The sequence below is a fragment of the Mus musculus genome, chromosome 11 (assembly GCF_000001635.26).
Source record: "Mus musculus strain C57BL/6J chromosome 11, GRCm38.p6 C57BL/6J".
In the NCBI taxonomy this organism is placed as follows: domain Eukaryota; kingdom Metazoa; phylum Chordata; class Mammalia; order Rodentia; family Muridae; genus Mus; species Mus musculus.
In genome coordinates, this window is record NC_000077.6 from 21,614,872 (window position 1) to 21,637,574 (window position 22,703).

The following is a 22,703-nucleotide window of genomic DNA, read 5'->3' on the forward strand; positions in this document are numbered from 1 at the left end:
CTTAGGACTACTGTTCTAAGCCAAATTGGCACTCTTGGCTTTCAGCACTGGATGCTGCTGACAAGTTGAAGAACTGATGTTTATTTATTTATTTATTTACTTATTTATTACATTTTTGCAAGTCCACAACCATGACATACTGCTGCTAGAAAAGAGATGATTGACTTTCTCAAGTGTCAATGGTAGAATATAAAGCCTTTAGGAGGATGTTAGAATACCTTTGTTTAACTGGATTCTCTTTCTTTCCTTCATTTTATGAGTGTTTAGTTTTAGCTAGATAATGGCAACGTTGATTATAGTAACTCATATGAACAATTGATCACTTACACCTGCTAATAACATAGTCATTGTGTATATTATTAAATGAGTGACATGTTAATGTTGCAAATCTAGTATTATGGTGTTTTACCTACCAGTTGTAAATAAACCTTTGAAGAAGTCAGTGCTTAATAGTGTAACAAACATTGATTTTAACACATCTAGCAGTTACTTCCTGAAGAAAGCATAGCAGCACATCTTTCTTTATTGACAGCTGACAGCTCTTAGGATGTGAGTGGAAAACAGGAGAGAGCATTCTCTGCTGCCTCAGATGCCCTAATAGAGAAGAGGAAGCATCCGTGAAGAGGATTCCTACAATCTCTCTCTCTCCCTCTCTCCCTCTCTCTCTCTCTCTCTCTCTCTCTGACAGTCTAAATTATGGGACCATTGGGCTGAGGAGATAGCCCAGTCTATAAAATACTTGCTGTGCAAACATGAAGTCCTAGCCTTTCACACTTAGAATCCCAGCGCTTAGGGGATAGAGACAGGTAGATACCTAGAACTTAATTTATTGGCCTGTCAGCCTAGCTTATATGATGAGCTATGGATTCCAGTGACCCATCCTGTCTTTAAAAAGAGCACAGGTCCTTAGGAATAACATCCAAGGTAGGCCTCTGGCTTTTGGACATATTTCTACACACACAATGTGCCTGCATACACATATACAGCAAATTTGTCTTTTTGAAGTAATATGTAATCAGTTTAGACATATTGGAAATATGCAATACAGCCCAGATCTAGAAATTTAAATAATAAAACAATTAAGTCTTAATAAATCTCAGACAATTAAATTTTTATAAGCAAAACAAGGGGTAACAAATTGAACTTTGGTTAATATATGGTGGTGGTATCAGGGTGATAAAAAGGTTTTAATAGAGAAACTTGTATTTAGTTTGTATGATTATTGCTTTGGAAACACTAGGTGGTGCACTTGTGCAAGGACTATATAATGATTTTTTTTGTTTGTTTGTTTGTGGTGTGTATTTGAGTGCCAGGATTATAGTTTGAAGAAATTTTGGAAATAAGAATTCTCAAAATACCCAAGTAGAATTAGAGAATATTTTTCTTCTACTGATTGGTCAGGGATTCAGGTAGGGACTGTCTTATGATTTAGATAACAGATGTCTCAGGGTATCTGTATATTGTTTATCACACTTGAAGATCTAACTACATCCTTTAAACAACTGGCCTTTCCATAAATAACTATTGTGTGCTCTTTGTCTAAAATCCTATAAACTTACTCAGCTATTCCAAATAATTCTAAAATATCATGATTTGAGTAATTGTTATATTATAATTACTTAATATATAATTATAATATTAAGTTTTATTGTATCTCATCAAGTCAGATTTGCAACCTAGCTTTCCACTTGGTAGATATTGTTGTCTTTCATACATGAAGAAAAGTTTTGCTGGTTAGGCATGGTGGCACATGCCTTTAAACCCAGCACTCAGGAGGCAGAGTTGTGTGGATCTCTGTGAGTTTGAGGCCAGCCTGGTCTCATAGTGAGTTCTAGGACAGCCAGGACTACATAATAGAGAGACCTTGCCTCAACAATAAACAAACAAATGGAAAAAAACTGAACAAAACAAATATAAAAACACTTGCATTCCTATATATAAGTTTAGGACATTAAGTTATTAAATTGAAGAGGCATTTTCTAAAATGAGAAGTAACTTGTTGGTTTATTAATGTGTGGAACTAAGGAGAAATGATGATGTTGCTGCTTACATAATAAAAAGCTTTTAATCCAGGCGGTGGTGGCTCACGCCTTTAATCCCAGCACTCGGGAGGCAGAGGCAGGTGGATTTCTGAGTTCGAGGCCAGCCTGGTCTACAGAGTGAGTTCCAGGACAGCCAGGGCTACACAGAGAAACCCTGTCTCAAAAAACAAACAAACAAACAAAAAACAAAACAAACAAACAAACAAAAAGCTTTTAATCTTAATTCTGGATTTAAAAAAAAATTCCTTTCCATCTTCAAATGTAGTCAGTCCTATTTGTAAATTAAAAAGTTGTGTATGTCTTCCATTGATTTCATAAATGAGGTTGTATTGGTTACATATAGATGTTTTTAATATTTTGGGAGCACAAAATGAGGCCATCTTGCCTCTTGTTGTTTTTGTTGTTATATTTGTCCTTTTATTTCTCTTTTTTTTTCTTTTTTCTTTTTCTTTTTTTAAATAGTTTTACTACCCTGGCTTGGAGCTTAAATGCTGGAATTAGAGGCATGCTCTGTCTTGCTATTTTACGACACTCATTGATAATCACAAAGAATCAGAACCAGTTTAAGTGCTTCAGTCAGCTGTCATAACTGACAGAACACACAAGTGATGTCTATTATCATGTTGTTTTCTGTGAATTCGATGCTATGTCAGATACAGAGTCAATGCTGACTTGATTTGTCTTTCCCTGATGACTTGGGGTGCTAGGCATCAAAGTTATGGTCAAGCTATGCTAGGCATGTATCCTACCTCCAGACCTCACTAATGCAGTAAAACAGCATATAGTTCCATTTCCAGAAGCCACGTGGAAGAGGGAGGGAAACGATTCCTGCACATTATTCTATGACCTTCACCTGTGTCCTATGGCATGGAGAGATACATACAAACGTAATACATATCTTAAAAATATGAACTCAAATTTACTGCAGGCAATGTTCTAGCTTCTTTGAATTATCTCATTAGTATATTATTCCCAGTAATTACTGGAGGAGTTTAAAAGAAAAAAGTTATTCTCCTTCATTCTGTGAAACAAATATGTGTTTGTATAGATTCAGACGCAGTCAGCAGAGACTGCTTAGACGCTTTTGAGTCCCATGCAATTGGGACATGGCTTATTTGGTGGGATTTTAATTATTTAATTTATATAAAGTTATCTTAATTTTATATTTATATCAATCTTTATTGAAACTTTTATGATATACTTATAATTTCATATAGTTACTATTTTAACAGTATTTATTGGTTTGGTATTTGAGTCATGCAAGCCACTTTAGATAAAACATTTCAGAAACAATTGTGGAATTGAAAAATCACTACTATTATAGTAGTTGGCAGCCTTTATAAAATGACTGGATGTTTCTGCAGATATATCCATCATCAAAATTACCACTACTTAATAGCACCCGTGTTAGCTACATTAGCCAGAGGCTGAATAGTCATGAAAATGTGAGTGACCTCTGACCTCAGAAATCATTCTTTTAAAAGAGAATTGAAACATGGTGATAGGAAATTTGAATTGCTTTTCCAGCTGCAGTGTTTGTTCTGTGAATACTTAATTTATTTTAGAGTTATACTTTTGCTTCCAAAGCTGTCAGTCTTGTAGAGCATCAATTTCACTTGAGGAAGTGGAGCAAAACTTCCTTTTCAGGCCTGTATTATTGAATGCAGAATTCAGGCTTCAAATAGTTTCATTTAGGTAGGACATAGAGTCTCAAGAATGGGAATCCTCGTATTTGACACGCTCTGTTAAATCTATAGCTCATTCCACCACCATCCCCAATATTGCTATGCAAACACTTGTTTTGGATAATCCTTTTAATGACTATAACTCAACTTCTTAGCTATATAGAGGCCTGGTAGAATATAGAGGTGTGTGTGTGTGTGTGTGTGTGTGTGTGTGTGTGTGTGTGCATACATGTGTATGTTTTTGATGTAGAGGTATGTGTAGATGTATATATACACATTATTCAAGTTTAGGCTTTGTGAAGAATTTGGGTTTATATTCTATATGTATGAGTTTCTTTAGCTATTTAGAAAATAATCTTTGCAAGCTGCATGTAATAACTCAGTAAGTATGCAGGGAGTTGCACATAGACTACTCATTAAGGTGATAATGGTTGCTGCTGATCTTACATCCTGACTGAAAAGTTAAACCAAAGAGATTAGAGAATAATTTAAAAAGCAAGTTGGTTTGTAGTTTCATTAGTTTGAAGTTATGAGCTAGTCTGTATTTCTTTGTTTTTTTTAAATAGGAACCTTATAGTTTTGTCTTTAACATTTAATAATGACTTAGCTGGAAACAGAGAGGAGAGAGAGAGAGAGAGAGAGAGAGAGAGAGAGAGAGAGAGAGACCTAGACCTTGAAGGTGAGGGGAAATGAAGGCCTTTATTCTGAAGTTTAGTATGTGCTATTCTATTTTTAATAAAGATCAGTATCAGTACATTTTTAAACATTATATAATTAAGAATGTAGAATGAAAATTTGTGATCATAACTTCATTGTATGCTATATTGTGTTATACATATTTATTTTATGCAGTTTTGAAAATCTTAACTATATACCATGTTGTGTTGTTTTATAAATCTTGTTAATAAGAACTTCATGTTTGTATGCCATTACGGAAAAAAAAATCACAAAATATAACTGAAACCTCTTTGAATTAAAATGCCAAAGTCTTAGTAGAACCAATGGAAAACAAATACAGAACTTAATCATGTGTATTTAGGAAAGCATATAATATATGTTGTCCTAGATTGACTCCCTTTTGTATTTTATATGAAACAGATACCTGATTATTAGCATGTAGAATATAAAATATCCTTTTTTTTCCCTTCTGGTCAGCCTGTAGCATCTCTTTATGTGTGAAGGCTTGAAATATGTCTTTTCATCAGCAAGTCTATTTCCTTAGTCAACCATAAGAGGGGTCTTCTACACCAGCAAGATACTTTCTTTGAATAGTACATGTAATTTTTTGCTCTGAAGGTGATCATTTTGCTCTAAGAACTTTCTGATTCCATTCTTTTTCAATTCATTTGAATAATTTTATTTGTACTGGTGGTTAGTACTGTGACCTTATAGAATTTTAACAATGTAGTTACTGAAAAAACAAATATTTTAAAGATTAAGAGAATAAATATTTGGGTCTATTCATTATGTGTAAGTGTAATTAGTAAACTAAATGCTATTTAGTAAACTAAAGAATGTTTCTATTTTATTTCTGTTGTCTTAAATATATACTTCTGTAGACTATTCTTAAGCCACTCAAATTATGCTACAGAAAGTGGTTTCAATGTAATCTATAAAATTTAATCGTGCAGTCTCCATCTGTACCCCAGAGCTAAGGGTGTCCCACAACCCTCCAAACCCAAATCCTGCCAGGAGAGAGCTGGTCTCCCAGGAGTGCGCTCACTCCTAAGCCCAGAGGTGAGATCAGCACTTTTGCTCTAATAACTGTCCAAAGAGGGACCCACCAGGAGCACACAGGGCAGAGGAATATCGGAGCAACTGGGGACATGATCCTTCTTTTTTCCATCTATGCCCTGGAGCTCAGGGTGTCTCACAGTCCTCCATACCCAAATCACGCCCAGGAGAAACCTGGTCTCCCCAGGTATACTGGCACACCTAAAATCACAGGCTCACAGGCCCACAGGAAGGACAAGCTCCAGTCAGAGACAGCAAGACCAATTAACACCAGCAATAACCAGATGGAAAGAGGTAAGAGCAAGAACCTAAGCAACAGAAAACACGGCTACTTGCCATTATCAGATCCCAGTTCTCCTATCACAGTAAGTCCTGGGTACTCCAACACACCAGAAAAGCAAGATTCAGATTTAAAATCACATCTCATGATGATGATAGAGGACTTTAAGAAGGACATAAACAACCCCCTTAAGGAAATAGAGGAGAACACAGGTAAACAGGTAGAAGCCCTTAAATAGGAAACAAAAATCCCTTAAAGAGTTACAGGAAAACACAACCAAACAGGTGAAGGAATTGAACAAAACTATCCCAGATCTAAAAATGGAAATAGCAACAATAAAGAAATCACAAAGGTAAATAATCCTGCAGATAGAAAGACTGGAAAAAGAGATCAGGAGCATAGATGCAAGCATCACCAATAGAATTCAAGAGATAGAAGAGAGAATCTCAGGTGCAGAAGATACCATAGAAAACATTGACACAACAGTCAAAAGAAAATGCAAAATGCAAAAAAGTTCCTAACCCAAAACATCCAGGAAATCAAGAACACAATGAGAAAATCAAACCTATGGATAATAGGTATGGAAGAGAGTGAAGATTCCCAACTTAAAGGGCCAGTAAATATCTTCAACAAAATTATAGAAGAAAACTTCCCTAACCTAAAGAGATGTCTGTAAACATACAAGAAGCCTACAGAACTCCAAATAGACTGGATCAGAAACAGTAAGGGAAAAAGGTAGACACTACCTCAGAGTAAAAGGATGGAAAAAAATATCCAAGCAAATGGTCCCAAGAAATAAGCTAGAGTAGCCATTCTAATATGGAGGAAAATAGACTTTCAACCAAAAGTTATCAAAAAAGATGAGGAAGTGCACTTCATCCTCATCAAAGGGGAAATCTACCAAGATGAACTCTCAATTCTGAATATCTGTGCTCCAAATGCAAGAGCACCCATTCATAAAAGAAACTTTACTAAAACCCAAAGCACACATTGCACCTAACACAATAACACTGGGAGATTTCAATACCCCACTTTCATCAATGGACAGATCATGTCCATTTAGTTTTAACAAAAACTAAACAGAGACACAGTGAACTAGACACATAACTAGCAGAAGTTATGAACCAAATGGATTTAACAGATATATGTAGAACATTTCATCCTAAAACAAAACATATAATACCTTCTCTGCAGTACCTCATGGTACCTTCTCCAAAATTGACCATATAATTGGTCATAAAACAGGCATCAACGAATAGAAGAAGATTGAAATAATCTTATGCATCCTATCAGATCACCATGGACTAAGAATTGTCTTCAATAACAACAAAAACAACAAATCCTACATACACATGAAAGCTAAACAACACTCTACTCAATGATAACTTGGTCAAGGAAGAAAGAAATATATTAAAGACTTTTCAGAATTTAGTGAAAAGGCACAATATACCCAAACTTATGGGACACAGTGAAAGCAGTGCTAAGAGGAAAACTCATAGCTCTGAATTCCTTCAAAAAGAAACTGGAGAGAGTATACACTAACAGCTTGACAGCACATCTGAAAGCTCTAGAACAAAAAGAAGCAGATACACCCAAGAGGAGTAGGTGGCAGAAAATAATCAAACTCAGGGTTGAAATTAGCCAAGTAGAAACAAAAAGACCTATACAAAGAATGAACCAAACTAGGAGCTGGTTCTTTGAGAAAATCAACAAGCTAGGTAAACCCTTGCCAGACTAACCAGATGACACAGAGATGGCATCCAAATTAACAAAATCAGAAATGAAAAAGAAGACATAAAAACAGAAACCAAGGAAATCCAAAAAAATCATCAGATTCTATTACAAAAGCCTATACTTAACAAAACTAGAAAATTTGCATGGAATGGACAATTTTCTAGACAGATACCAGGTACCAAAGTTAAATTAAGAGCAGGTAAACTATCTAAACTGTCACATAACCTCTAAGGAAGTAGAAATAGTCATCAAAGACCTCCCAACTAAAAATTCCCAGGGCCAGATGGTTTTAGTGCAGAATTCTACCAGACCTTCAAAGAAGACCTAATACTAATACTCTTCAAACTACTCCACAAAATACAAACAGAAGGAACACTACCCACTTCATTCTATGAAGCCACAATTAGATTTATATCTAAATCACAGAAGTACCCAACAAAGAAAGAGACTTTAGACCAATTTCCCTTATGAATATCGATGTAAAAATATTCAATAAAAATCTCACAAATGAAATCTAAGAACACATCAAAATGATCGTCCATCATGATCAAGTAGGCTTTATCCCAGGGATGCAGGGATGGTTCAATATATGGAAGTTCATCAATGTAATCCACTACATAAACAAACTCGAAGAAAAGAACCACGTGATCATCTCATTAGATGCTGAGAAAGCATTTGACAAAATTCAACACCCATTCGTGATAAAAGTCTTGGAAAGATCAGGAATTCAAGGCCTGTATCTAAACATAGTAAAAGCAATATATACAGCAAACCAGTAACCAACATCAAACTAAATGGAGAGAAACTTGAAGCAATCTCACTAAAATCAGGGACTAGACAAGGCTGCCCACTCTCTCCCTACCTATTCAATATATTACTTGAAGTCCTAGCCAGAGCAATTAGACAATAAAAGGTCAAAGGGATACAAGTTGGAAAGGAAGAAGTCAAAATATCACTATTTGCAGATTATATGATAGTATACTTAAGTGACCCCCCAGAGAACTCCTAAGCCTGATAAACAACTTCAGCAAAATGGCTAGATATAAAATTAACTCAAGCAAATCAGTAGTCTTCCTCTACTCAAAGGATAAACAGGCTGAGAAAGATTTTAGGGAAATGACACCCTTTGCAATATTCACAAATAATATAAAATACCTTGGTGTGCTTCTAACCAAGCAAGTGAAAGATCTGTATGACAAGAACTTCAAGTCTCTGAAGAAAGAAATTGAAGAAGTTCTCAGCTGATGGAAAGATCGCCCATGCACATGAATTGGCAGGATTAATATAGTATAAATGGCCATCTTGCCAAAAGCAATCTACAGACTTAATGCAGTCCTCATCAAAATTCCAACTCAATTCTTCACAGATTTTGAAAGAACAATTGTCAATTTCATTGGAATAATAAAAAACCCAGGATGGTGAAAACTATTCTCAACAATTAAATAATTTCTGGAGGAATCACCATCCCCGACCTCAAGGTGTACTACAGAGCAATTGTGATAAAAATTGCATGTTTTTAGTACAGAGACAGGCAGGTATATCAATAGAACAGAATTGAAAACCTAGAAATGAACCCACACACACCTATGGTCACTTGATGTTTGACAAAGGAGCTAAAACCATCCAGTGGAAAAAATACAGCCTTTTCAGCAAATGGTACTGGCTTAACTTGTAGATAGTATACGGAAGAATGCAAATTGGTCCATTCTTTTTTCCTTGTACAAAGCTCAAGTCCAAGTGGATCAAGTATCTCTACATAAAACCAGATACACTGAAACTAATAGAAGAGAAAGTAGGGAAGAGCCTTGAACACATGGGCACGGGAAAATCTCCTGAACAGAACACCAATGACTTATGCTCTAAGATCAAGAACTGACAAACGGAGCTGGGCGTGGTGGCGCATGCCTTTAATCCCAGCACTTGGGAGGCTGAGGCAGCCAGATTTCTGAGTTCGAGGCCAGCCTGGTCTACAAAGTGAGTTCCAGGACAGCCAGGGCTACACAAAGAAACCCTCTCTCGAAAAACCAAAAAGAAAAAAAAGAAAAAAAGGAACTGACAAATGAGACCTCATATCATTGCAAAGCTTCTATAAGGCAAAGGACATGGTCAATAGGACAAAATGGCAACCAACAGATTGGGAAAAGATCTTTACCAATCCTCCATCTGATAGAGGGCTGATATCAAATATACATAGAACTCAAGAACTTAGACTCCAGAGAACCATATAACCCTATTTTTAAAATGGGGTATAGAGTTAAACACAGAATTCTCAATTGAGAAATACGGAATAGCTGAGAAGCACCTAAGAAATGTTTAACATCCTTAGTCATCAGGGAAATACAAATCAAAACAACCCTGAGATTCCATCTCACACCAGCCAGAATGGCTAAGATCAAAAATTCATGTGACAGCAGATGCTGGCAAGGATTTGGAGAAAGAGGAACACTTCTCTATTGCTGATGGGATTGCAAGCTTGTACAACCACTCTGGAAATCAGTTTGGCAGTTCCTCAGAAAATTGGACATAATATTATCTGAGGGCCCATCTATGCCACTCCTGTGCATGTACCCAAAAGATGCACCAACTTGTAGCAAGGACACATGCTCCACTATGTTCATTACACCCATATTTAAAATAGCCAGAAGTTGGAAAGAACCCAGATGTCCTTCAACAGATGACTGGATACAGAAATGTGGTACATTTACACAATGGAGTACTACTCAGCTATTAACAGTGAATTCATGAAATTCTTAGGCAAAGGGATGGAATTAGAAAATATCATCCTGAGTGAGGTAACCCAGTCACAAAAGAACACACATGGTTTGCACTCACTGTTAAGTGGATATTAGCTCAAAAGCTCTGAATACCCAAAATACAATTCACAGACCACATGAAGCTCAAGGGGAAGGAAGGCCAAAGTGTGGATGCTTCAGTCCTTGTTAGAAGGGAGAACAAAATACTTGAGGGAGGAAATACAGAGACAAAGTGTGGAGCAGAGACTGAAGGAAAGGCCATTCAGAGACTGCCCCACCTACAGATCCTTCCCATATACAGACACCAAACTCAGACAGTATTGAAGGGGTCAAGAAGTACTTGCTTACAGGAGCCTGAGAGGCTCTGTCAGAACCTGAAAAATACAGAGGGGAATACCATCAGACTGAGTATGGTTCCCCAGTGGAGGAGAAAGGACTGAAGGAGGTGAAGGTGTTTGCAACAGTATAGGAAGAGCAACAGTCTCAACCAATCAGACCCATTCCACCCCACCCGCTTATGAGCTCCCAGGGACTAATCCATTAACCAAAGAGTACACATGGAGGGACCCAGGCTCCAGCTGCATATGTAGTAGAGGGTTTTCTTTTGGGACATCAATGCGAGGAGAGACCCTTGGTCCTGTGAAGGATGGATGCTGCAGTATAGGGAGGAGGGAGGAGGGAGGAGAAAGAAGGGAGGAGGGAGCAGTCTCACTGATGCAAGGGAACGGAGGATGGGATAGGGGGTTTCCAGAGGGGAAACCAGGAAAGGGAGCAACATTTGAAATGTAAATAAAATATCCAATAAAAAAATTAAAACTGGAAAAGAAAAAAAAAAAGAAAAAAATGTAATGGTTAAGCCTAGAGAGATGGCTCAGCCATCTAGAGTACATACTAGCCTTGCAGATGACTAGTTTAGTTCCCAGAACCCATGTGGTGTGGCTCACCACTGCCTGTAACGCCAGCTCCAGGAGATCCTCTGTCCTCTCGGACTTCTCTAGGCAGGGCACTCACATGTACAAACACATACATACAGAGACACATATGTACATAATTTATAATGAAATGAAAATGCTAGTTTTTAAACTTAATTCTTAGTTCTTAGAATATAACCTTTCAATAGGATATTTGTATTTTTAATGCCAATAAAAATGGAGACAGTATTTTACTAATAAAATACAGAGTTCTGGATAGCTCAAACAAGGACTTAACCATTCATTCATGTATCTGTAGATAAATGACGGTGCTTAGTAAAGTTATTTATGTTCTTAACCTGGCTGCAGGCAATAGGTAGTTTTAACTGCTAAGAAGGACTACACTACTAGGTAATACATTTGATGATAATGCAACTTTGGAATAATTAAGATTTTTGTCTGATTTTTTTTTTTTACTTTTTTTGTTTGGTTTTTTTTTTTAGCTATCATTTGTGAGATAGACTTTTCTTAGTACACTCATTTTATGGAAGCGTTGGAAATGCAAAAGAATTATCTCACTTACTACCTCTTAATATCTTTACAGTTTTTTTTTTTCAAAAAAAATAATCTTGCTAGGTAGCCAATAAATTTTTGGTTTTCCTGCCTAATAAGTGCTGGGATTAAAGAGTGAACTTAGTGTTATATATAGAATTTTTACTTTATATTGTAGTGGATGTCTTAGATTAGAGGCCCAGAATCTAGTAATAGTATTAAAGTGATTTTTAAATCAGCGAAAGTTATATGTAGGTCATCATAGCAGAAGAAACAAAAAATTATTTAATTGTTAAATAATTATAAATTATTCAACATTGGGAATTCCGTTTTCATCAAGAGATAATTTTAATAAAATCTTTCCTATAAGTATTTTAGTAGTGGAAATTTAATTAGTATTCTTTAATAATGTCTTACAGTTATGTGAGATTTAGCTTTAAGAACTACAAAAAAAGAATTGAGTAAATCTGAGAAATTACATGAATTCTGGTGACTAGTATTATAATGTTTTGAAACATTTTTGCTCACCATAGAGTTATATAATACTCAGACTATGTGATTTTAATAGTAAAATAAGAGATACTGATTTCTAGGAATAACTTTATTATTAATATTATTATTAATTTATTTATTTTTACTATTCAGCCCCTTCCTATCCCTCATCCCACAGTTCCTCATTCCATTGCTCCTTCCCCACCAAGCCTCCCCTCTCCCTGGGGCCTCAAGTATCTCCAGGATTAGGTATATCATCTCCTACTGAGGGCAGATCAGGCAGTCCTCTGCTCTATGTATGCTAAGGGCCTAGAATCAGTCCACATATGCTGCCTGGTTGGTGGCTCAGTCTCTGGGAGCTCTCTGGAGTCTGGTTTAGTTGACTGTAGGGTTACCCTCTCCTTCAGCTTCTTCAATTCTGCCCCTAATTCTTTAAATGTTATTCTTCATATCTCTCTCTCTCTCTCTCTCTCTCTCGGTTATTTTATTTATTTACATTTCAGATGTTATCCCCGTTCCCAGTTTCCCCTCCACAAACCCCTTTCCTATTCTCCCTCTACCCTGCTTCTATGGGGGTGCTCTAACCCCCACCCACCATAACATTCCCCTATTTTGGAGTATCAAGCCTTCACAGGACCAATGGCTTCCCCTCCTATTGTTACCCAGATAAGACCATCCTCTGCTACATATGCAGCTGGAGCCATGGGTCCCTCTATGTGTACTCTTTGGTTGGTGGTTTAGTCCCTGGGAGCTCTGGGGTGTCTGTTTGGTTGATGGTATTGTTCTTCCTATGGGGTTGCAGACCCAATTCAGCTCCTTCAGTCATTCCCCTAATCCCTCCATTGGGGTCTCTCTTCTCAGTCTGATGGTTGGTTGCAAGCATCCACATCTTTATTGATCAGGCTCTAGCAGAGCCTTTCAGGGGACAGCTCTGCCAGGCTCCTGTTAGCAAGCACTTCTTGGCATCATCATTGGTGCCTGGATTTGGTGTCTGCAGATGGGATGGATCCCTAGGTGGGGTAGTCTCTGGGTGGACTTTCCTTCAGTCTCTGCTCCACTCTTTGTCCCTGTATTTCCTTTAGAAAGGACCAATGCTGGGTTAATATTTTTGAGATGGGTGGGTGGCCCCATTCTTCAATGGGGGAGGGGGCATGCCTAACTTCTGGATATGGTCTCTATATGTTCTCTCTCCCCTTTGTTGGGTATTTCAGCTAATGTCACCCCCATTGGGTCCTGGGAGCCTCTTGCTTTCCTGGCATCTGGGACTTTCTAGTGCCTACAATCAGTTCCCTATCCCTCACTGCTACACACCTCAGGGGTCCTTGGCTTCAGTCTAATGGTTTGGTGTAAGTATCTGTTTCAGTCAGCTGCTTGTTGGACCTCTCAGAGGACAGACATGCTAGACATCATAGAATCAGTAATAGTGTCAGGTAGGAATAACTTTTTAAAGGTTTCTTCATTGGAACTGTTAGGGTCCTGGCTATCACAACTACTGGATGGTGAAACTGTATCAGACTAGTTTCATCTCTTTGGATGCCGTATTATTTTAGAAAATGTAAACTCATGACTGTGAGTTCTTGTCAGTTTGAAAATACATGTCAACATAATGTATGCTTTAAAATGTTTTCCTTCAATGATATATGAATTTTTAAAGGAGGTGTTGACATTTGATGGTCATATTAAGGTATAAAGAAAATATACAGTGTGGTAGACTTAAAGCATATTTATGTCAGTAATAGATGCTAAAAGCGTTAAATGGTTAATGGTTAAAAGCTATGGTCTTCATAGCTATGTAATTTTGCATGTATGGATTTCTCTTCCTTAGAGTGCCCTAAGCATTTTATTAAGTACAATTTTAAAATTATGGTATAGTTTAAAATATTTTAAAACTATAAAAGCTCTACCTCAGGCTATAAAATTTTGTTTCTACAGGGCATCACATTTCCAGTATGTTTTAAAAATATATATGAGTATATTAATAAATTCCTATCTAATTACCTTTTTAGCATCTTGTATGTGTTGTGCATGCACATATGTATATAGGTGCAATTGACTGCTCACGTGGGGAGATGCGTATGGAGGCAAAAGGTTGTCTTTGTGATTATTCCTAGGTTGCCTCTCCACCTTCTCTTGTTAAAAGGGTCTCTAACTGAACCTGAAGCTTGCTGTATTTGCTAGATTGGAAGATCAGAAAGTTCTGGGGATCACCTGTACTTGACCCAGCACTGAGATTATAGACACTCACATCTGTGCCTAGTTTTTGAGTGTATTATGGGTAGCCAAACTCAGGGACTGAGCTTGTCCAGAAAGCATTTTACTCGGTGAGCCATCTTTTTGGCTTGTTTTAATATTTTATTTGAGATCCTATGATTTTAAGTTTTTAGTATTACATGCTATTTTAATATTAATGGCAGTAATTTAGAAATACTTGGTTTTATATACTTGGAATAATACACACACACACACACACACACACACACACACACACACACATATATCTGTGCCTGAGTATCATGTATAAAATGAACTAACAAGATAGCTGCAGGTTTCGGGAACTGCTGTTAAACTGACAAAGTTACAGTCAGCCTAGTCATCAGTGCCCTCAGAGATCTGAGAAGGATAAATACAGTGAGAGTATAAGTCAAATGGCCTGTATTTCTTAAAATGACAGAGACTTAGCTACTGTGTAGATAGTTACCCCAGGCCTCCATGGTCGTGGTGGCTTAGTTGGGGGCAGAGCTCTCAGGGCAAGGTCAGTCTTCACCTGCTAGGCCCCAAAAGATTTGAGAAATAGGAACTTGGGGGACCAGACTACATGTCTAGACAAAGTGGGACAACCATCTCTCCAGTGTCCTGGTTGTCTGAAGTTTGGGCAGGGTCCTGGTGGTGGGCAAGGTGGTGCAGTTTTCCCAGTGGTTAGTGTCACAATAATCCAGGTCTGCACCCCACTTGTCTTCTGTGGAAACCTTAGGGTTGCTTCTAGGAGCTGGCGTTTCTCTCCATCACAGGGAGCTTTATCTGTTAAACATTTACATGCCATACATATTGTCCAGGAGCCATGGATGAACTGAAAGGGGGGCTGGAAATGAAAAGGACGGGGTGCGAGAGCAGGATGAAGCCAAGACAAAAGTTTTTGATCAAGGCTCAAAGTTTAATAGTCACCACTGCGTTTATATAGGGAAAGCCCACAGACCTATCCTTTGTTTCAGCTGGATTGAGTTGGTAAGCAAGTTCAGCAGGCAGTCTACTCCTGTAGGAAATTGACTCCACCTGGGTTGTTAAGATCCAACCATGCCAAGCACTTAAAATTTATTTAGCCTGCTAAAGGCTGGGGGAAGGGCACAATTCCCCCCCCCCTTTGTTTTTAAAAGATGAGCAGTTAGTTATCAGTAGCTAGATGAGGCCACAAAATTTACTTGTTTTCCATAATCCTGTCTAGGGTATAGAGTGGCTAGACGACCGTGCCTGTCTTAGATCCCTGTCTATATTGCTCCTTCTTACCCATCATGGTCTGCATACATAGCTTTTTGATGTATGTGCATGGCTTAGGTCAGTAGGTGCTCAAGATCGCAGTTACCAGTCTCTGGCCACCGGCCTTCAAAAGCACACTCTTTTCCATTCAGACCAAAGCCACGGAAGACATATTAATATGCACTCAATGCATTTCTTCATAGCAATGAATAACTGTCATGGCGAATAGCTGACCTTTCTGAAAGCGATCCTGTGTGAAGGCAACCAATCTGTTTAAGATACAAAGTCCAAAAGTTAAAAGCATCAGTATTATAGTTAGAAATTAAAGTTGTCTGTAGGGATGTCCCAGGTATTCAATTCAGCTGCTAATTGACAAAGATCAAACTCAAAGTCTGGCCACCAGGTATATAGGGGTGGCTACACACATCTTATATATTTAGACCAAACAAAATTTTCTTATACTTTCTAGCTGTTTCTATTTCAAGAGAAAAAGCACCTGTCACTTGCTGAACCCAATAAACACAATTGCATAGATTTTTCTAGGGAAAAACAGCTATCAGCTTACTTGCCATAGAACTTGAGAAGCTGCTGGCCCCTTTAAGAGCAGCTTTTCAGCTCCTGGCAGGGATTCTTAGCTATGCTTAACTCTCAGCTACAGTGCAGGGTAACTTATCAGTTTCTGCTGTGCAAATTGAGACTACCTTTTAAACAAGTTACACTAAATCAAGGGGTGAATAGCCAGCAGATAAAGTCTTAACCATTTTTTTCTTTTTAACATGGACCATACAACAACAATCATTCAAACAACAAAACAAAAACATACATAGATTGACATATGTAGATAGACTGGTGTACCAAGGACAGACAATAGACAGGGAAGAGAACTTGAACCTAAACTAAGAATATCACCAGTAGGAGCCAGAGAGGAAGCAGGACATCTTCAAATTTCCTCTTGTCCCTAGCAGAGCTCTGAAATAGCTTATATCTATTTTCCTTTTCTTTTGATAAAATGTCCTGGACAGGGGACAACTGTTTTTCTGAGATTTATTTTCTCTCTCTCTCTCTTTCTCATGTTTACCATTCCTACTTCTGGAAACCATGCACAGCATACGTATACTTGAGCTAAGAATTATTCTAACATTTATTTTATTTTATTTTATTTTATTTTATTTTAAACCCTGCTCCTCTCACCTGATGTAGCTCTTGGCTGCAGACAAATGCCTACTTAGAATTCCTCTGACCCTTTTGTTGCCACCCCTAGGTGAATTCAGCATCGGGTCAACACCTCTTCAACCTAGCCTGCATCCCCTTATTGCACCTCCTGCAACAACAGCCTCTAAAAAATAAAATTTAGCACTAGCATTAATGCTGTTTGTTGCTTATCATCATGCAGGATATTGTTATTTTTCTTCCGTTTTTTTTTTTTTTTTGTTTTTGTTTTTTTTTTGTGGAGCTCCACCAAAAATGCTCCACTGAGCGTTTCTCAGTGGATCTCCCACTTTCAGGCCCCATGTTGGACACCACCTGTACCTGTCCAGCAGCCATGAATTAACTGGGTTACCTGAAAAGGGGGCTGGAAATGAAAAGGGTGGGGCACAAGAGCAGGATGAAGTGATCAAGGCTCAAAGTTTAATAGTCACCACTGTGTTTATATAGGGAGAGGCCACAGACCATCCTTTGTTTCAGCTGGATTTCAACCATGGCAAGCACTTAATGTTTATCAAGCCTGCTCAAGGCTTGGGGAAGGGCATACCATTTTCAGTAGTTCTCTGAAGAGTTCGAGAACCACATTAAATATACCTGATTTTAGGCTTACCCTTGAAAACACATACAAACTAAATAAAGCTTGTCATTGTAAATTAATTACATTTAAATTTAGCCTGTCCACAGGCATAGTTCTGAGAACATTAAATAATTTTATTCTTTATGAGGTGACCATTAACGTGCATGTCTTAATCATCCTTAACAGTTTATAATAAACTAATAACTTTGATAAGCTTAGGATTTGCATTTTTATCTCTGATAGATTTAGCCTTAAAAAAAACCAACAATTTTTTAATTGAAGCTCTCTTAGTGTAAGAATAAAACTCTAAGTCATAACTACAGTCCATAGGGGGACTGACATCTTTACTTTTCTGGCCTTTTCATAGTGCATCATTGCAGAATGTCACAATTTCTTGTATGACTCAGTTTATTAAAATAGTTAAAGTTAACAAAGTTAGCAAAGCCACGGTGGCTAAACATACTGCTTAAGTCAGTCTCTGTTAATTTGAATAGACCTCTGTTAGGAGAGGCTCTATAGGCTTTGCCAGAATGTTTAGGTCTTGCTGCACACAAGATATGAATATCCCAGTTTATGGTGTTTAGTATTTGGTGCTCAGAACTGTGGCCCTAACTCTTTAGCTCTTTATTTATTTTTTTAGATTATATATTAATTTTCATAAACTTAAAATGTCTCACATCCTTATAAATTTAAATATTTTAAAAGCTGTTCCTTTAAAAAAATCTAGTTTAAAGTTTCTGTAAAAATTCAAATTTTCCTCTTAAAAATGTTTAAAATCTCTCAATAGTGGGTGGGCATCAAAAATATTAAAAAATAAATTAAGTACTGTCTCTTACTTTAGGAGGGAAGAAACAGGGCACAACCATTGTGGGAACTAAAAGGGATCAGTGGAAGAGGGGTGAAGGGAGGATAGCCTGCATCCAGACAGAGCTCCTGTGCTCTGGGCAGGTGGATGTGCGACGGCTGCTGGACGTTTTCTACTCAGCCCCGGGTGGGCATCTGAGCCACTGACCCCACTTGATGGGGGGTGGACAAGGGGCAGTCCCCGAAACCAAGGGGCCCCAGGGCGACACCCTGTAGCCTCAGGGTTACAGGAGAGAGGGCTTAAGGGAGAGAGGTTCCCACACAGGTGAGAACAGCGGGCCTTGATGAACAGAGACAGTCTATGATTTTAGAGCTTTATTATAGAAAGGCAGGGGGGAAGAGAAAAGGTAAAAGAGGGAGAGACCAGCCATGGCCAAGAGGAAGGGAGGGGGAGAGAGAAAGAGAGAAGAAAGGCTAGAGAGTAAGAGGAAGAGAGAGGAGAAAGGTGAGGAGAGAAGAGAGGAGAGTAAGGGGAGTAAGAACAAGAGAGTAAGAGAGAGCAAGAGATTGTACAATCAATGAATTGCTCCATGTGTAGTACAATTTGAGGGTAGTAACATCAGTTTTGAACAGCAATTATTTAATCTAGATAGACATTACGTTTTCCTCACTATCGTGTAACTTTCCCCAAGTTCATCAGCTACTTGGCTTTGGCAAGAGAGTTCATCTGTAGCTGGAAGGTCCCAAGACTGTATGTCTCGGGAGTCTTCAGTCAGATGAGGTTTTTGGAGGAAGGCAGCTTTGTTGTCTGTAGGTCTCAGGAGATGGCGCTGGCTCAGGTGGATCTGTGGCAGTAGGTAGTATGTGGAGACAGACCTGTAGAGTAATTGTAACAACGGAGCAAAACACCAGTAGAGTATGTCTGCATAGGGTGGATAGCAAAAGTTATGCCTGCAATGGTTTGCTTAGAAGCACATCATGGTCCGTTTTGGATGGCTGAGGAAGAAAATATCATGTTAATTGTGTATCTGGGGTAGGCAGATAACAGTTTGTCTTTAAAAGGAAACTGGTTGGTAAGGATTGGATGAGTTTTGAACCTTAAAGGAAATTTTAAATATGTTGAAAAAAATTTTGGACATATATCATGAATACTAGAGAGAAAATAAGCACTTAAATAAAGAAGCAAGAAATTTTGGGTTGAAAAGCACGATTCAGGTGTTCCTGTAGGGGGAGCACAGCTTCTGGTGCAGTTTTCACAGGCTTAGCTGGATGGAGGGGGGAGTTGGGAGTGGGGTACGTTGTACCCTGCAGTTAACTTCCCCCTTTGTTTTTTTCTAGGAAAGCAGAAGGTGAAAGTTTAACATATAGGGTTAAGTGAGAGGCTTTTTAGCTAAGGTGGCTGTCTGGCCCGGTGGCACATTACCTCCACCCGCCCACGTAGCGCTTCTGCAGGCAGCCATGTTTGCTGGCCCACCACCTCATTTGCTGGCCCACCCGCCAACCTTTCTTTGTCTCCTGTGCTCCTGTCAGGGCCTGGGTCCATTGGTCGCTCACATGCAGGACTATGGCAGGGAGGGAGGGACAGAGCTCAGGGCACCACTGCCATTTGAGGAGGCAGAGAGTTTAGAGCAGGTGCTGCCTCTGTGCTGCTGGGCAGAGTCATTAGCATATTCACCGATCAAAGGCAAGGGGCTGCAGAGCCTGAGAGAGAGAGAGACAGGGAGATCTGGGAGGAAGCTGGCCAGGAACACTGGGGGGGTGGGGGGGGGTGGGGGGGTGGGGGGGGGTGGGGGGGTGGGGGGGGAGAGAGAGAGAGAGAGAGAGAGGCCTAGCTTTGAACTAGATCACTCATGGTCTTGGGAAACTTGGAGATCTCATGTAGGTCTCTGTGTTCTTTAGCTGGTTCTGTCTCGCATGGATGGTGTAACCATTATCTGCTACCATCTGTGGGAACTAAAAATTTGTTACAATAAAAGTGAAAATTTAATGTAACAGGACAAATAATTGTCAACAAAAATGAACAATAAAGAATTCTGTTCTATTCCTATTTTATTTATGTTTGAATTGGGAACCAATGTTAGCGTTCACTAAATACTCATCTATGCCTATTCAAATGCTATGATTTGCTATATAATAAAGTATATTTGTGGAAAAAATATATCCTGATTACACATTCTCCTTCCTCTTCTCCTCCCACTGCCCCCATCCTCTACCCCCCCCCCCCCAATCTGGTCTCCTTCCTTTCGGTCTCTCATTAGAAAACAAACAGGCTTCTATAGGATGAGATAAACCAAAGAGGAGGAAAAGAGACCAAGAGAAGGCACAAAAAAATGACTTATTCATATGCCCAGGAATCCCATAACAACATTAAACTGGAAGCCATAAAATCTGTTCAGAGGACCTAGTAAGTGCCGAGCCATGCAGTCCTTGTGCATGATGCTCCAGTCTCTGTGAGTTCATATGAGTTTTGGTCATGTTGATTCAGAGGGCCTTTATTCTTGGTGTCCTCCATCCCCTCTGGTTTTCTTTCTGTCTCCCTTTCTGCAGTGTTATCTGAGCTCCAAGGAGGGATTTGATAGAGATATCTCATTTAGGGTTGAGTGTTCTAAGGTCTTCAGCAATGATATCTTCTGTCTGTCTGTCTGTCTGTCTGTCTGTCTGTCTATTTAATCTGAGCTTCTACTGTACTAGGTTCCCATACTATTCCTCAAATGCCCCATAATTTTAGCTATCTATCTCTGTACTCTCCCTTTACCCTATCTCTTGATCCCTTCCAGTGCCCCCACTTAATAACTATTCTATTTCCCTTTCCTGACAGTATTTGCCTCAGTTTGTGTTTTATTTATATATTTCCACTTTGAATTCTTGGGGTGTTTTATTTATTTCTTCCACTGTTTGTATTTTTATAGAGGGTTTCCCTCTTAATTGATTGTTTATTGTCATTTTCATGTGAGTTTGGATATATATCAAAGTATCTGCATGCCCTCTCCCTATCTTCATTTGGATATGTTGCCAAGTCACTTAGAGCTAGTTTTTCTACCAAAGGAAACCAAGCATATGACATTTCTTTAATTCTGATTTACCATTAGCAGTAAGGTATTGTTGAGTTAATAGCAAGTTCTGGTTAAAACCTTCACTATAATAAACATACACATTATTGTAAGATATGTACATTTTTAAAAAACTGTCAAATGTAAACAGTAGTCACAAGAACTTGGGAGATATAATGAATTTATATACATTTTATGGTTTGTTTTCTTTGAAGAAATTGCAGGTTCTGAAAATGGGAATCTGTTTCTTTAGTGACTGAGATCATGTTACCATCCAGGAGTAACTTTCTGCCTACGTCTCCCCTCCTGGACATGGCTGTTTTGTTTGCTATACTGTGATGGAATTGCATGTTGTTCTCCTTACACCCTCCTTCACTAAGGTAGGTCTTCTTCAAGGACAGGTACCTGAGAGTTTTCATATCTTGAGTTAGGTTCCTACCAAGGTGGCTTAGCTGTTGGTATTTAGTAGACTATGCAACTATGTGTTAGACTAAACTGCAAATAATTAAAAGATGAAGCGATACCCAAGAAACTGATAACTTTTTGTTTCTCCTTACCTGCTACTGAAGTCAGACTCATAACTTTATGGCCATTGAATACTAACAGAGGGAAACTGACATGCACTGAGTGGTTGTCAGCTGCCACAGAATTCCAAAGATGTTCGCTGTTTACGCTTTGGAAATGGTATGGTGTATAGGTTCTAAGGCATAGGATGTTTTTATTGATCATTGTTGGGGTTTTAGGTCAAAACATGATCATAATAGTTTCCTAACTTCATTAGGAAATTCTTAGCATTTGTAAGCCCTGATGATGTATGCCTGTGTTAAATCTGTTAAGGTGAAATTGATCTCTTCTAGGGAACATTGTGGTTATTCATAGGCATTCATCTCAGTAAGAAAAGACTGTTCTTTTCTAAGTTATCTAATTTAGTTCCCTATTCAACTCATGAAACAAAATACTAAAAGTTTTATTTAAGTAAGAATTCTGTGACAAACCATTAGTAAAAACAAAAATCAACCAATCAGGGAAGAAACAGAAGAAAGATCCAGTCATAATATTAAAAGATTCACTGCAGAATTCTTAAGAGAATTTAGGGTTTGTTTGCATTTCCTTAAGAAATCGTCACAGAGACTGATGGGCCAGCAAGTTAATGAGAGCTGCTACCAAACAAGGGTAGTTAAAGATAAGAAAACTTTTTTGATGTAATAATTTAATCTACCAGTTAGCTGCGAAATAATTATAATTTACATTGGAGCTTTTAAGAAATATTTTGACTCTTTGAGAATTTCATATCATATATTTTGATCATATTCACCATCCCTCAACTTCTCCCAGATTCATCTCCACCTTCTGTCTCAACTAATAGAGCCCAAATTGTGTTATGCAAATGTTCTTGAGTAGGGGGGTGCCCT

The 22,703-nt window shown here is 38.3% G+C and overlaps 1 protein-coding gene across 17 annotated transcripts in view; it reads left to right on the forward strand.

Moving 5' to 3' along the window:
* The window catches only part of Wdpcp (WD repeat containing planar cell polarity effector), a 326,719-nt gene that overhangs the window by 42,903 nt on the left and 261,113 nt on the right, over positions 1 to 22,703 (forward strand). For 7 of the 17 annotated variants that reach the window (XM_011243680.3, XM_017314434.2, XM_006514635.4 and 4 more), the window contains exon 2: positions 21,507 to 21,671. The exons of 6 other annotated variants lie outside the window; for them this stretch is intronic. Coding sequence is in view for 5 of the 11 variants with exons in the window: in XM_006514631.4 (XP_006514694.1) it covers positions 21,630 to 21,671 (42 nt within the window). In the remaining 6 variants the exon portion in view is untranslated. The remainder of the gene's footprint in view (positions 1 to 21,506; positions 21,672 to 22,703) is intronic. 4 more of the 17 variants (XM_030245783.1, XM_030245784.1, XM_030245785.1 and 1 more) reach the window with 1 other exon arrangement.